This window comes from Staurois parvus, unplaced genomic scaffold, assembly GCF_062004578.1.
Source record: "Staurois parvus isolate SC_StPar_1 unplaced genomic scaffold, SC_StPar_1.0 ptg002692l, whole genome shotgun sequence".
NCBI classification, from domain to species: Eukaryota; Metazoa; Chordata; class Amphibia; order Anura; family Ranidae; genus Staurois; species Staurois parvus.
In genome coordinates this window covers 1-16,170 of record NW_028320488.1, presented here as the reverse complement: position 1 = coordinate 16,170, position 16,170 = coordinate 1, and the positions used below count along the sequence as shown (strand labels likewise).

The window sequence follows — 16,170 nt, the reverse complement described above, 5'->3', positions numbered from 1 at the left end:
GGAAAGGAACCCTTCCAATCTGAGAGACCTGGAGAAGTTGGGGAAAGGAACCCTTCCAATCTGAGAGACCTGGAGAAGTTGGGGAAAGGAACCTTCCAATCTGAGAGATCCGGAGCAGTTAGGGAAAGGAACCTTCCAATCTGAGGGACCCGGAGCAGTTGGTGGAAGAAGAGCGCTCCAGAATTCCAGGAGAGAGGTGGAGGAAACTCATTGATGGTTCCAGGAAGACATTGAGTTCAGGGATTGGTTCTAAGGGGCATGCCACCAAATATTCCATGGAGGGTGCCAATAATTCTGTCCATGTTGGGGTTCTGCGGGGGATGGGTCACCAATACAGGAAATGAACCTGAGAATGCCAGACATTGGTCATGGCAGGAATGGTCTGGGGAAGTGGGGCGTGTCTGATGGGGGAGGGGCGGGATTCCTGGCCAGGACTGTGTATCCAGTAGGGGGCCCCAGTTGGTTTATGATCAGATTGTGGGGTGTAGGGGGGTCATTCCTTCACCTCCCCCATCCATGGCTGCCATTGGTCTGATGTCATAGGACATGTGGGAGGAGCCCTGACACCTCCCCTCCATGATTAAGGGAGAACTCCACCCCCTGGGGGGCTTTTATATTTTCTAAAGGGGAGGAGCATTGCATCATTGGGGCGGAGTTAATGAAGGAGGGGTGGTGTCTGGTCACAAGTGCATATCTGGGGGCGGGGTCACTGAACAGGGGAGGGGTAGCTGCCATGTGCTGGTGGTCTCTACATGTGAAGCTCCACCTACCTCAGGGTGTTCACAGTAGGAGGGACCAATCATAACACACCATGGAGGAGGGGCTTCCACTGAAGTACACTGTGAGGTCAGGGCGGGGTCACAACATCATCCAACCCCATGCAACTACAGGTGGGTGGAGTCAGACAATGGGGGAGGGGCTCAGTATGGGGGTGTGGTCAATGAGGAGCTGTGTGGTCACCTTCTGGGGGAGGGGCTGTGGTCACTGGGCTGTATACGGGGGTGTGGTCACACACTATGGGAGGGGCTGTGTGCGGAGTCACCCCCTCCCCCCCGGGGAGGGGCAGGATGCTGGGTGTACACCCCTCCCCCCCTCACACACGGAGCCGATTCTCTGGGCGGGAGATCCGGGCACCGATGACGTGACGTTACGTTCCGCTCCGACCCCCCCTTCCCCCGGGGCGCCCCCTGATATCCTCAACTCACCTCCAGGTTACCTCATATCCCGCCTGTGCACGTGACCGGATACACCCAGCTCCGGGCCTGGCTCTCTGATTGGCTTCGTTAGAGAGGCGGGGTCTGCTGACGTCACAAAGACTACAGCCAGGCCATTATGCGGGAGGAGATTCCGGGGAGGGACCGGTCAATCACAGCTCGGCCCCTCCCATCCTCGGCCTCCTCTGCAGTCAATTGGGCGGAGGTTTCCGGGGCCGCACGGTGGGCGGATTCCAGCAGCCAATCACCTTCATGCATTGTGCAAACTCAATTCAGGGGGCGGGCCTAATAATTCCAGAACACGCCTCCCCCAGTCATCTGCTCCGCCCCTCCGATGAAGACCGCGCCCATTACACTAATAGGATCCTGCAATCAGATGACTAGATGGGGGGAGCCTGTCAGGCGGGGGAGGGGCGTGTTTGGTGTCCCCATTGGAAGATTTCCTGTTCTGGTGACCCCGACATCCGGGATGTTCTCTGGGTGACCCGGACACATAGTGCGGGAAAGATGCATCTCTGGGAGTCTCCCTCATGGGACGCTGTCATTGGTAGAGAGGACGATGGGCGTCACCCCCACTGATGGGGGTCTCTGGGGGGGCGGTACTATCACCTCTTCCCTGTCCTTTATTCCGAGGACAGATTCCCGACAACCCCGAGGACACATTCCCGACAACCCCGAGGACAGATTCCCCCCGACCCCGAGGACAGATTCCCGACGACCCCGAGGACAGATTCCCGACGACCCCGAGGACACATTCCCGACAACCTACGACCCCGAGGACACATTCCCCATGACCCCGAGGACACATTCCCAACAACCCGGACCCCGAGGACAGATTCCCGACAACCCCGAGGACAGATTCCCGACAACGCACAACCCCAAGGACACATTCCCCACAACCCCGACACATTCCCGAGGACAGATTCCCGACAACTCACGACCCCGAGGACACATTCCCCACGACCCCGAGGACACATTCCCGACAACCTACGACCCCGAGGACACATTCCCGACAACTCACGACCCCGAGGACACATTCCCCACGACCCCGAGGACACATTCCCGACAACCCCGACCCCGAGGACACATTCCCGACGACCCCGAGCACAGATTCCCGACAACCCACGACCCCGAGGACACATTCCCCACAACCCCGACACATTCCCGACGACCCCGAGGACAGATTCCCGACAACTCACGACCCCGAGGACACATTCCCCCCGACCCCGAGGCACATTCCCGACAACCTACGACCCCGAGGACACATTCCCGACAACCCACGACCCCGAGGACACATTCCCGACAACCCACGACCCCGAGGACACATTCCCGACAACCCACGACCCGAGGACACATTCCCGACAACCCACGACCCCGAGGACGCATTCCCGACAACCCCGACCCCGAGGACACATTCCCGACAACCCACAACCCCGAGGACACATTCCCGACAACCCCGAGGACAGATTCCCCACAACCCGGACCCCGAGGACGCAATCCCGACAACCCCGACCCCAAGGACACATTCCCCACAACCCCGAGGACACATTCCCGACAACCTACGACCCCGAGGACACATTCCCCACGACCCCGAGGACACATTCCCCACGACCCCGAGGACACATTCCCGACAACCCACGACCCCGAGGACAGATTTCCGACGACCCCGAGGACACATTCCCCACGACCCCGAGGACACATTCCCGATAACCCCGACCCCGAGGACAGATTCCCGACAACCCACGACCCCGAGGACACATTCCCGACGACCCCGAGGACAGATTCCCGACAACCCACGACCCCGAGGACACATTCCCGACAACCCACGACCCCGAGGACACATTCCCGACAACCCACGACCCCGAGGACACATTCCCGACAACCCACGACCCCGAGGACACATTCCCCACAACCCCAACCCCGAGGACAGATTCCCGACAACCCCGACCCCGAGGACACATTCCCAACAACCCACGACCCCGAGGACACATTCCCCACGACCCCGCGGACACATTCCCCACGACCCCGAGGACACATTCCCCACGACCCCGAGGACACATTCCCGACAACCCACGACCCCGAGGACACATTCCCCCCGACCCCGAGGATGCATTCCCGACGACCCCGAGTACAGATTCCCCACAACCCCGAGGACGCATTCCCGACAACCCACGAGCCCAAGAACGCATTCCCGACAACCCTGACCCCCGAGGACAGATTCCCGACAACCCGGACCCCCGAGGACAGATTCCCGACAACCCGGACCCCGAGGACAGATTCCCGACAACCCGGACCCCGAGGACAGATTCCCAACAACCCGGATCCCGAGGACAGATTCCCAACAACCCTGACCCCAAGGACAGATTCCCGACAACCCCGACCCCGAGGACAGATTCCCAACAACCCCGACCCCGAGGACAGATTCCCAACAACCCGGACCCCGAGGACAGATTCCCGACAAACCGGACCCCGAGGACGCATTCCCGACAACCCGGAGCCCGAGGACAGATTCCGACAACCCCGAGGACAGATTCCCGATAACCCGGACCCCGAGGAGAGATTCCCGACAACCCCGACCCCGAGGAGAGATTCCCGACAACCCCGAGGACAGATTCCCGACAACCCGGACCCCGAGGACAGATTCCCGACAACCCGGACCCCGAGGAGAGATTCCCGACAACCCCGACCCCGAGGAGAGATTCCCGACAACCCCGACCCCGAGGACAGATTCCCGACAACCCGGACCTCGAGGACAGATTCCCGACAACCCAGACCCCGAGGACAGATTCCCGACAACCCGGAGCCCGAGGACAGATTCCGACAACCCCGAGGACAGATTCCCGACAACCCGGACCCGAGGACGCATTCCCGACAACCCCGAGGACAGATTCCCAACGACCCCGAGGACAGATTCCCGACAACCCCAACCCTGAGGACAGATTCCCGACAACCCATACCCTGAGGACGCATTCCCGACAACACGGACCGCGAGGACACATTCCCGACAACCCTGAGGACAGATTCCCGACAACCGCGAGGACAGATTCTCGACAACCCCAACCCCCGAGGACAGATTCTCGACAACCCCGAGGACAGATTCCCGACAACCCGGACCCCGAGGACAGATTCCCGACAACCCCAACCCCAAGGACGCATTCCCGACAGCCCCGAACACAGATTCCCGACAACCCTGAGGACAGATTCCCGACAACCCCGACCCCGAGGACAGATTCCCGACGACCCCGAGGATGCATTCCCGACAACCCCGAACAGATTCCCGACAACCCCGACCCCAAGGACGCATTCCCGACAACCACCGACCCCGAGGACGCATTCCCGACAACCACCGACCCCGAGGACGCATTCCCGACAACCCCGACCCCGAGGACAGATTCCCCACAACCCCGAGGACACATTCCCGACAACCCCCGACCCCGAGGACGCATTCCCGACAACCCCGACCCCCGAGGACAGATTCCCCACAACCCGGACCCCGGAGGACAGATTCCCCACAACCCGGACCCCGAGGACAGATTCCCCACAACCCGGACCCCGAGGACAGATTCCCCACAACCCAGAGGACACATTCCCAACAACCCCCGACCCCGAGGACGCATTCCCCACAACCCCGAGGACGCATTCCCGACAACCCACGAGCCCGAGAACGCATTCCCGACAACCCTGACCCCCGAGGACAGATTCCCGACAACCCGGACCCCGAGGACAGATTCCCGACAACCCGGACCCCGAGGACAGATTCCCGACAACCCGGACCCCGAGGACAGATTCCCGACAACCCGGAGCCCGAGGACAGATTCCCGACAACCCGGAGCCCGAGGACAGATTCCGACAACCCCGAGGACAGATTCCCGACAACCCGGACCCGAGGACGCATTCCCGACAACCCCGAGGACAGATTCCCAACAACCCCGAGGACAGATTCCCAACGACCCCGAGGACAGATTCCCGACGACCCAGAGGAGAGATTCCCGACGACCCCGAGGAGAGATTCCCGACAACCCCAACCCTGAGGACAGATTCCCGACAACACGGACCGCGAGGACACATTCCGGACAACCCTGAGGACAGATTCCCGACAACCGCGAGGACAGATTCTCGACAACCCCAACCCCTGAGGACAGATTCTCGACAACACCGAGGACAGATTCCCGACAACCCGGACCCCGAGGACAGATTCCCGACAACCCCAACCCCAAGGACGCATTCCCGACAGCCCCGAACACAGATTCCCGACAACCCTGAGGACAGATTCCCGACAACCCCGACCCCGAGGACAGATTCCCGACGACCCCGAGGACGCATTCCCGACAACCCCGAACAGATTCCCGACAACCCCGACCCCAAGGACGCATTCCCAACAACCCCGACCCCAAGGACGCATTCCCAACAACCCTGAGGACAGATTCCCGACAACCCTGACACCAAGGACGCATTCCCGACAACCCCGACCCCAAGGACGCATTCCCAACAACCCTGACCCCAAGGACGCATTCCCGACAACCCGAACCCCGAGGACGCATTCCCGACAACCCAGACCCCAGGACACTGCGCCTTTCATACTCACCCCTATGGGGGGCACTCCAAGGCTTCCCCCACCTTCTGGCTTTTCTTCTCTGTAGACTATGTATATTTGAACACCCCCTTTTTTTTGGTGGTGGTCAGGCCAAGCCTGGAGTTTTTGGGGGACCTCATCCCCTGTTCCATGGTACCTTAACCCCTCCCCCCTTTCTTTTCAAACCCCCCCCCCCACTCTGTTGGAGTGTACATATGATAATCCAACCTCTCTTCCTCGTCCTTTACCGATGACTCCTTCCTGTTGGAGAAGAACGCCGATCTCCTCCACATGCCGGGCGCCATCTTTTGTTCCAGAATGTATGTGGGAATGGCAGTTAGATGGGCGTGGAACGCTCTGCCTTCTCCCCCGGAACTCTTCTATGGACACAAGGAGTCTTCCCTCTCCTCACCGTACACCAAGTTCCAGCTCTTTATAGAAAATTTCAAACTAGAAATGACGGAACATCAAAAACTGAACGTGCAAAACCGGCCCAATCCCACCCATCTGTGCCGGGACCCACCCGTCTGCGCCGGGACCCACCCAACCTCACCGGTAGTCCATGTGACCCTCACCTTGTAAGACAACCCATACGGTATAACAGCAATGAAAGGTGTATAGATAGAGGAGACATTATAAATATCGCTTTCCCCTCTTTAATAAGTGATCACAACCTCTGTTCTCAGCATACTGCTGGTCTTCCCAGTGAATGGCTATACAAGGGGGAGGGGATGTCAGGGAAAGTCTGGTACTGGTATAAAGGGTCATGTCCCTGGCCTGGATCTACAGGAAGGTGAGGAGATGGAAGATATGAAGGGTCATGTTCCTCGCCTGGATCTACGAGGTGAGGAGATGGAAGATATGTAGGGTCATGTCCCTGGCCTGGATCTACGGGAAGGCGAGGAGATGGAAGATATGTAGGGTCATGTCCCTGACCTGGATCTACGGGAAGGCGAGGAGATGGAAGATATGTAGGGTCATGTCCCTGGCATGGATCTACGGGAAGGCGAGGAGATGGAAGATATGTAGGGTCATGTCCCTGGCCTGGATCTACGGGAAGGCGAGGAGATGGAAGATATGTAGGGTCATGTCCCTGGCCTGGATCTACGGGAAGGCGAGGAGATGGAAGATATGAAGGGTCATGTCCCTGACCTGGATCTACGGGAAGGCGAGGAGATGGAAGATATGAAGGGTCATGTCACTGGCCTGGATCTACGGGAAGATGAGGAGATGGAAGATATGTAGGGTCATGTCCCTGGCCTGGATCTACGGGAATGCGAGGAGATGGAAGATATGAAGGGTCATGTCCCTGGCCTGGATCTACGGGAAGGCGAGGAGATGGAAGATATGAAGCGTCATGTCCCTGGCCTGGATCTACGGGAAGGCGAGGAGATGTGAAGATATGTAGGGTCATGTCCCTGGCCTGGATCTACGGGAAGGCGAGGAGATGGAAGATATGTAGGGTCATGTCCCTGGCCTGGATCTACGGGAAGGCGAGGAGATGGAAGGTATGAAGGTTCATGTCCCTGGATCTACGGGAAGGCGAGGAGATGGAAGGTATGAAGGTTCATGTCCCTGGATCTACGGGAAGGCGAGCAGATGGAAGGTATGAAGGTTCATGTCCCTGGATCTACGGGAAGGCGAGGAGATGGAAGATATGAAGGTTCATGTCCCTGGCCTGGATCTACGGGAAGGCGAGGAGATGGAAGGTATGAAGGGTCATGTCCCTGGCCTGGATCTACGGGAAGGCGAGGAGATGGAAGGTATGAAGGGTCATGTCCCTGGCCTGGATCTACGGGAAGGCGAGGAGATGGAAGGTATGAAGGTTCATGTCCCTGGCCTGGATCTACGGGAAGGCGAGGAGATGGAAGATATGAAGGGTCATGTCTCTTGCCTGGATCTACGGGAAGGCGAGGAGATGGAAGATATGAAGGGTCATGTCCCTGGCCTGGATCTTCGGGAAGGCGAGGAGATGGAAGGTAAGAAGGGTCATGTCCCTGGCCCGGATCTACGGGAAGGCGAGGAGATGGAAGGTATGAAGGATCATGTCTCTGGCCTGGATCTACGGGAAGGTGAGGAGATGGAAGGTATGAAGGGTCACGTCCCTGGCCTGGATCTACGGGAAGGCGAGGAGATGGAAGGTATGAAGGGTCACGTCCCTGGCCTGGATCTACTGGAAGGTGAGGAGATGGAAGGTATGAAGGGTCACGTCCCTGGCCTGGATCTACGGGAAGGTGAGGAGATGGAAGGTATGAAGGGTCACGTCCCTGGCCTGGATCTACGGGAAGGTGAGGAGATGGAAGGTATGAAGGGTCACGTCCCTGGCCTGGATCTACGGGAAGGCGAGGAGATGGAAGGTATGAAGGTTCACGTCCCTGGCCTGGATCTACGGGAAGGCGAGGAGATGGAAGGTATGAAGGGTCATGTCCCTGGCCTGGATCTACGGGAAGGCGAGGAGATGGAAGGTATGAAGGGTCATGTCCCTGGCCTGGATCTACGGGAAGGTGAGGAGATGGAAGGTATGAAGGATCACGTCCCTGGCCTGGATCTACGGGAAGGTATGAAGGATCATGTCCCTGGCCCGGTGGTTATATTTGTGTTTAATGTTGTCAATGTCTGGACTCGACTTTCATAAACAGACACTTTTACGAATATGTTGTATTTTTATTCTGACATTTCTTTTCTCTGGACTGGAGGGAAGGTTATCTTCTGGTGTCCCCTCAGGGAACGTCTCAAACGTGTACATAAATCCAAAACTTTTTCTGGCCTGGATCTACGGGAAGGCGAGGAGATGGAAGGTATGAAGGGTCACGTCCCTGGCCTGGATCTACTGGAAGGTGAGGAGATGGAAGGTATGAAGGGTCACGTCCCTGGCCTGGATCTACGGGAAGGTGAGGAGATGGAAGGTATGAAGGGTCACGTCCCTGGCCTGGATCTACGGGAAGGTGAGGAGATGGAAGGTATGAAGGGTCACGTCCCTGGCCTGGATCTACGGGAAGGCGAGGAGATGGAAGGTATGAAGGTTCACGTCCCTGGCCTGGATCTACGGGAAGGCGAGGAGATGGAAGGTATGAAGGGTCATGTCCCTGGCCTGGATCTACGGGAAGGTGAGGAGATGGAAGGTATGAAGGGTCATGTCCCTGGCCTGGATCTACGGGAAGGTGAGGAGATGGAAGGTATGAAGGATCACGTCCCTGGCCTGGATCTACGGGAAGGTATGAAGGATCATGTCCCTGGCCCGGTGGTTATATTTGTGTTTAATGTTGTCAATGTCTGGACTCGACTTTCATAAACAGACACTTTTACGAATATGTTGTATTTTTATTCTGACATTTCTTTTCTCTGGACTGGAGGGAAGGTTATCTTCTGGTGTCCCCTCAGGGAACGTCTCAAACGTGTACATAAATCCAAAACTTTTTCTGGTAGATTTTGGAAAGAGTAAGAAAAGTGGTGGCAGAGATGGATGAAGGCCATCACGGGGGACTCGCCCTCTTTGCCTTGGTGACCATTTAACACCCGTCATCAGAACAGAAGTAAAGTGGAACTCTTCCCATAGGGACAGCTGTTTTGGTGACAACTAAATTGGGATGTTCCTTACGTTGGTGAGATCTTCAGTCACTTCCTGTTGCGTGTCAGAAGAAAAAAAAAAAATGAACCATAAAGTTCTCTCTTTCCATTTGTAGTTTTGGTTCTGCAGAGTTCCTGGGAAATCCCAGAGTTGTGACCAGAAACACGTGGAACACGGAGGGATCGTCCTCCTGGCGGTCCTTGGTGGGGGACTAGACCCGCGGGGCAGGGCTGGCACCTGCTAGTTTGGCATAATTCTTTATTGGCGGCAGAGGTTTGATCTTCCTGCCTGCCCAGCCTCCCTTTCTCTTCCAGAGTCCACTAGAAGGTCGGACCCCCCGCCAGCGGCTCCCGCCCGCCGTTCCAATCACTCTCTTGTTGTGATCAATATTAGACACTCGTCCCACCGTGGCCACACACGTCTCCAACACCTGCAAGAAGACGAGGAGGTGATGCTACAGGGGAGGGGAGTGGCAGAGGGAGAGAGGAGGAGGAGGAGAGGAGTGACGGAGGGCGAGAGGAGTGACGGAGGGCGAGGAGGAGGAGGGCGAGGAGGAGGAGAGGAGTGACGGAGGAGGAGAGGAGTGACGGAGGAGGAGAGGAGTGACGGAGGGCGAGGAGGAGGAGGAGAGGAGTGACGGAGGGCGAGGAGGAGGAGGAGGAGAGGAGTGACGGAGGGCGAGAGGAGAGGAGTGACGGAGGGCGAGAGAAGGAGGAGGAGAGGAGTGACGGAGGGCGAGAGGAGGAGGAGGAGAGGAGTGACGGAGGGCGAGAGGAGGAGGAGGAGAGGAGTGACTGAGGGCGAGAGGAGGAGGAGGAGAGGAGTGACTGAGGGCGAGAGGAGGAGAGGAGTGACGGAGGGCGAGAGGAGGAGAGGAGTGACGGAGGGCGAGAGGAGGAGAGGAGTGACGGAGGGCGAGAGGAGGAGAGGAGTGACGGAGGGCGAGAGGAGGAGGAGGAGAGGAGTGACGGAGGGCGAGAGGAGGAGGAGGAGAGGAGTGACTGAGGGCGAGAGGAGGAGGAGGAGAGGAGTGACGGAGGGCGAGAGGAGGAGAGGAGTGACGGAGGGCGAGAGGAGGAGAGGAGTGACGGAGGGCGAGAGGAGGAGAGGAGTGACGGAGGGCGAGAGGAGGAGAGGAGTGACGGAGGGCGAGAGGAGGAGGAGGAGGAGAGGAGTGACGGAGGGCGAGAGGAGGAGGAGGAGGAGAGGAGTGACGGAGGGCGAGAGGAGGAGGAGGAGGAGAGGAGTGACGGAGGGCGAGAGGAGGAGAGGAGTGACGGAGGGCGAGAGGAGGAGAGGAGCGACGGAGGGCGAGAGGAGGAGAGGAGCGACGGAGGGCGAGAGGAGGAGAGGAGCGACGGAGGGCGAGAGGAGGAGAGGAGCGACGGAGGGCGAGAGGAGGAGAGGAGCGACGGAGGGCGAGAGGAGGAGGAGGAGAGGAGTGACGGAGGGCGAGAGGAGGAGGAGGAGGAGAGGAGTGACGGAGGGCGAGAGGAGGAGAGGAGCGGCGGAGGGCGAGAGAAGGAGGAGGAGAGGAGCGACGGAGGGCGAGAGAAGGAGGAGGAGAGGAGCGACGGAGGGCGAGAGAAGGAGGAGGAGAGGAGCGACGGAGGGCGAGAGAAGGAGGAGGAGAGGAGCGACGGAGGGCGAGAGAAGGAGGAGGAGAGGAGCGACGGAGGGCGAGAGAAGGAGGAGGAGAGGAGCGACGGAGGGCGAGAGGAGGAGGAGGAGAGGAGCGGCGGAGGGCGAGAGAAGGAGGAGGAGAGGAGCGACGGAGGGCGAGAGGAGGAGGAGGAGAGGAGCGACGGAGGGCGAGAGGAGGAGAGGAGTGACGGAGGGCGAGAGGAGGAGGAGGAGAGGAGTGACGGAGGGCGAGAGGAGGAGGAGGAGAGGAGTGACGGAGGGCGAGAGGAGGAGGAGGAGAGGAGTGACGGAGGGCGAGAGGAGGAGGAGGAGAGGAGTGACGGAGGGCGAGAGGAGTGACGGAGGGCGAGAGGAGGAGGAGGAGAGGAGTGACGGAGGAGGAGAGGAGTGACGGAGGGCGAGAGGAGGAGGAGGAGAGGAGTGACGGAGGGTGAGAGGAGTGACGGAGGGCGAGAGGAGGAGGAGGAGAGGAGTGACGGAGGAGGAGAGGAGTGACGGAGGGCGAGAGGAGGAGAGGAGTGACGGAGGGCGAGAGGAGGAGAGGAGCGACGGAGGGCGAGAGGAGGAGAGGAGCGACGGAGGGCGAGAGGAGGAGAGGAGCGACGGAGGGCGAGAGGAGGAGAGGAGCGACGGAGGGCGAGAGGAGGAGAGGAGCGACGGAGGGCGAGAGGAGCGACGGAGGGCGAGAGGAGGAGAGGAGCGACGGAGGGCGAGAGGAGGAGAGGAGCGACGGAGGGCGAGAGGAGGAGAGGAGCGACGGAGGGCGAGAGGAGGAGAGGAGCGACGGAGGGCGAGAGGAGGAGAGGAGTGACGGAGGGCGAGAGGAGGAGGAGGAGGAGAGGCGTGACGGAGGGCGAGAGGAGGAGGAGGAGAGGCGTGACGGAGGGCGAGAGGAGGAGGAGGAGGAGAGGCGTGACGGAGGGCGAGAGGAGGAGGAGGAGAGGCGTGACGGAGGGCGAGAGGAGGAGGAGGAGAGGAGGAGGAGGAGAGGAGTGACGGAGGGCGAGAGGAGGAGGAGAAGAGTGACGGAGGGCGAGAGGAGGAGAGGAGTGGTGGAGGGCGAGAGGAGGAGAGGAGTGGTGGAGGGCGAGAGGAGGAGAGGAGTGGCGGAGGAGGAGAGGAGTGGCGGAGGAGGAGAGGAGTGGCAGAGGAGGAGGAGAGAAGTGGCAGAGGAGGAGGAGAGAAGTGGCAGAGAAGGAGGAGTGGCAGAGGAGGAGGAGAGAAGAGTAAAGCCGCCCATAGATGGGTTCCATCTCCTTGGTTCAGCAGGGACCAGCTAAGATTCGATCCACCAATAAACTTCACTACCACCAGCCTGTCGGGTTTTTGCTACGACTCCTGCCAGCAGCTATAGCCACCAGCAGTGATCATTATGTTCAGAACACAATAGTGCTGCGGGAGGGGTTCCCCGGGTTCCCCCCCCCCCCCCACACATGGACTGTGCTGATGGGGAATCAAGCCAGCTTCATATTATATAATCTTTGGGCTGCTTAACAGAGAAGAGAGAGATGGAACCGGAGAGGGAGACAGAGAAAGGAGGAGAGAGGCGGGGCACGGGAGGAGGGAGGCGGGGCACGGGAGGAGGGAGGCGGGGCACGGTGGGAGGAGGGAGGCTTGGCGAGGGAGGGTGGGAGGAGAGAGGCGGGGCGAGGGAGGGTGGGAGGAGAGAGGCGGGGCGAGGGAGGAGAGAGGCGGGGTACGGGAGGGTGGGAGGAGAGAGTCCTTTCTCACCTGCACTTGTCTCTTGGATGGAAGCTGTACAATGGCCGTCCCGTTCACCTTCCTCAGTAACACACCACAGGTTCCTGTGAGGGAGGAGTATACAGTATGAGGTCCCACACCCTGGCACTCCACGCAGGGGGTCCCGCAACACCCTGGCACTCCACGCAGGGGGTCCCGCAACACCCTGGCACTCCACGCAGGGGGTCCCGCAACACCCTGGCACTCCATGTATTCCTACCAGTCTGAGTGTCCCCAGGAAACACTTCAGGCCTTGGACTCACCTGCTGCTCGGATACACAGCGCTCCCTTCCCAGGGATGACCTCCAGGCAGTTAATGAGCGTCCCGATTGGAAGGGCTCCGAGTGGGTGGGCATCCCCCTCCCGGGCCAACACTGAGAAGGAAAAGGGGCGGGGTTAAACCTTTGATACACATGGCTGAAGAACAGACATACATGACCCAGGCCTGTGCCCGCCCACCCAGGACTGTACCCCACCATCTAGGACTATACCCGCCCACCCAGGACTGTACCCCGCCCACCCAGGACTGTACCCCGACCACCCAGGGCTGTACCCCGACCATCTAGGACTATACCCGCCCACCCAGGGCTGTACCCCGCCCACCCAGGGCTGTAACCCGCCATCTAGGGCTGTACCCGCCACCCAGGACTGGACTGTACCCGCCCACCCAGGACTGTACCCGCCATCCAGGTCCGGAACCGCCCACCCAGGACTGGAACCGCCCACCCAGGACTGGACTGTACCCGCCCACCCAGGACTGTACCCGCCCACCCAGGACTGTACCCGCCCACCCAGGACTGTACCCGCCCACCCAGGAATGTACCCGCCATGCGCCCGATGTGTCCAGATGATGTGATCAGATCTCCGGTCTTCATGGTTTCTGTGGCGATAATCCAGCGCTTCCTCTTCCCTCCTGCGACCAGAGCGATGTCCGCTGACCTGCAGAGGAGACGGCCCATAATGAGGACCTGTCATGTACTGAGGGGGAGGAGTCAGCTCCTAGGGTCCCTTACCTGCAGGGATCATAGCGCACCTCCATCACCTTCTCCTGGAACGGCGTATTCTCACGCCCGGGTTCAAAATTCAGCCTCTGGAAGTCAATCATCCGGAAAAGCTGTTTGTGGCCCCCGCCGACTCCATGTGTGCGGATCCGTCCTGAGAAAAGGGGGGCCATGTCAGTATTTCTCCTCCCCGAGACCAATCAGAGCAGCTCTTATCGAGTCCCCCTATATAACCCCTCCCACTCTCTGCAGGAGTCCCCCCTCCTGCCTGTATACTATTGTTACCCCAGAATTCTGCCCAACCCCCCCCCCCACCATTCCCGGGGCGACTGTTACTCACCGACTGCCTCACCTATTGGAAGAGTGACTACATAACCCCTCCCACCAGGTACATCCCCCTATGTAATCCCTCCCACCAGGAACATCCCCCTATGTAACCCCTCCCACCAGGAACATCCCCCTACATAACCCCTCCCACCAGGTACATCCCCCTACGTAATCCCTCCCACCAGGTACATCCCCCTACGTAACCCCTCCCACCAGGTACATCCCCCTACGTAACCCCTCCCACCAGGAACATCCCCCTATGTAACCCCTCCCACCAGGTACATCCCCCTATGTAACCCCTCCCACCAGGTACATTCCCCTATGTAACCCCTCCCACCAGGTACATCCCCCTATGTAACCCCTCCCACCAGGTACATTCCCCTACGTAACCCCTCCACCAGGTACATCCCCCTATGTAACCCCTCCAACCAGGTACATCCCCCTACATAACCCCTCCCACCAGGTACATCCCCCTATGTAACCCCTCCCACCAGGAACATCCCCCTATGTAACCCCTCCCACCCAGGTACATCCCCCTATGTAACCCCTCCCACCAGGTACATCCCCTAATGTAACCCCTCCACCAGGTACATCCCCCTATGTAACCCCTCCCACCAGGTACATCCCCCTATGTAACCCCCCCCACCCACCATTCCCGGGGCGACTGTTACTCACCGACTGCCTCACCTATTGAAAGAGTGACTATATAACCCCTCCCACCAGGTACATCCCCCTATATAACCCCTCCCACTCTCTGCAGGAGTCCCCCCTCCTGCCTGTATACTTACTATTGTTACCCCAGAATTCTGCCCAACCCCCCCCCCCCACCATTCCCGGAGCAACTGTTACTCACCGACTGCCTCACCTATTGGAAGAGTGACTACATAACCCCTCCCACCAGGTACATCCCCCTACATAACCCCTCCCACCAGGTACATCCCCCTACATAACCCCTCCCACCAGGTACAGCCCCCTACATAACCCCTCCCACCAGGTACATCCCCCTACGTAACCCCTCCCACCAGGTACATCCCCCTACGTAACCCCTCCCACCAGGTACAGCCCCCTACGTAACCCCTCCCACCAGGTACAGCCCCCTACGTAACCCCTCCCACCAGGTACAGCCCCCTACGTAAACCCCTCCCACCAGGTACATCCCCCTACGTAACCCCTCCCACCAGGTACATCCCCCTACGTAACCCCTCCCACCAGGTACATCCCCCTACGTAACCCCTCCCACCAGGTACATCCCCCTACGTAACCCCTCCCACCAGGTACATCCCCCTACGTAACCCCTCCCACCAGGTACATCCCCCTACGTAACCCCTCCCACCAGGTACATCCCCCTACGTAGCCCCTCCCACCAGGTACATCCCCCTACGTAGCCCCTCCCACCAGGTACATCCCCCTACGTAGCCCCTCCCACCAGGTACATCCCCCTACGTAGCCCCTCCCACCAGGTACATCCCCCTACGTAACCCCTCCCACCAGGTACATCCCCCTACGTAACCCCTCCCCCAGGTACATCCCCCTACGTAACCCCTCCCACCAGGTACATCCCCCTACGTAACCCCTCCCACCAGGTACATCCCCCTACGTAACCCCTCCCACCAGGTACATCCCCCTACGTAACCCCTCCCACCAGGTACATCCCCCTACGTAACCCCTCCCACCAGGTACATCCCCCTACGTAACCCCTCCTACAGGAACATCCCCCTACGTAACTCCTCCCACCAGGAACATCCCCCTACGTAACCCCTCCCACCAGGAACAGCCCCCTACGTAACCCCTCCCACCAGGAACATCCCCCTACGTAACCCCTCCCACCAGGAACATCCCCCTACGTAACCCCTCCCACCAGGAACATCCCCCTACGTAACCCCTCCCACCAGGAACATCCCCCTACGTAACCCCTCCCCACCAGGAACATCCCCCTATGTAACCCCTCCCACCAGGAACATCCCCCTATGTAACCCCTCCCACTCCCTGCAGGAACATCCCATGTAACCCCTCCCACTCCCTGCAGGAGTCCCCCTATATAAGCCCTCCAGGAGTTCTCCTATATAACCCCTCCCACCAGGTACATCCCCTATATAACCCCTC

At 59.6% G+C, this 16,170-nt stretch overlaps 2 protein-coding genes across 4 annotated transcripts in view; both read right to left on the bottom strand.

Moving 5' to 3' along the window:
• Positions 1–1,356, bottom strand: part of LOC149429846 (cullin-9-like) — a 53,963-nt gene extending 52,607 nt beyond the window's left edge. For all 3 annotated transcript variants that reach the window (XM_089666408.1, XM_089666407.1, XM_089666409.1), the window contains exon 1: positions 1,206–1,356. The gene's annotated coding sequence lies outside the window, so the exon portion shown is untranslated. The remainder of the gene's footprint in view (positions 1–1,205) is intronic.
• Positions 1,357–9,087: 7,731 nt separating this feature from the next.
• On the bottom strand, positions 9,088–13,935 carry LOC149429845 (large ribosomal subunit protein uL2m-like). The gene is made up of 5 exons (XM_089666410.1): positions 13,753–13,935; positions 13,563–13,678; positions 13,003–13,113; positions 12,731–12,804; positions 9,088–9,785 (listed from the first exon to the last, which is right to left on the bottom strand). Exons 1-5 carry the CDS (start codon positions 13,911–13,913, stop codon positions 9,567–9,569), a joined length of 681 nt encoding a protein of 226 aa, XP_089522536.1. The 5' UTR covers positions 13,914–13,935; the 3' UTR covers positions 9,088–9,566.
• Between the last annotated feature and the right edge of the window lie 2,235 nt (positions 13,936–16,170).

Bases quoted from the DNA above. Each gene is read 5' to 3' on its own strand.
- LOC149429845 (XM_089666410.1), bottom strand. From the start codon at position 13,913: ATGGCCCCCCTTTTCTCAGGACGGATCCGCACACATGGAGTCGGCGGG. The intron at 13,679-13,752 runs GTAAGGGACCCT...TCTCCTCTGCAG, and splicing joins GTGCGCTATGATCCCTGCAG to GTCAGCGGACATCGCTCTGG. The intron at 9,786-12,730 runs GTGAGAAAGGAC...GTCTTCTTGCAG, and splicing joins CATCCAAGAGACAAGTGCAG to GTGTTGGAGACGTGTGTGGC.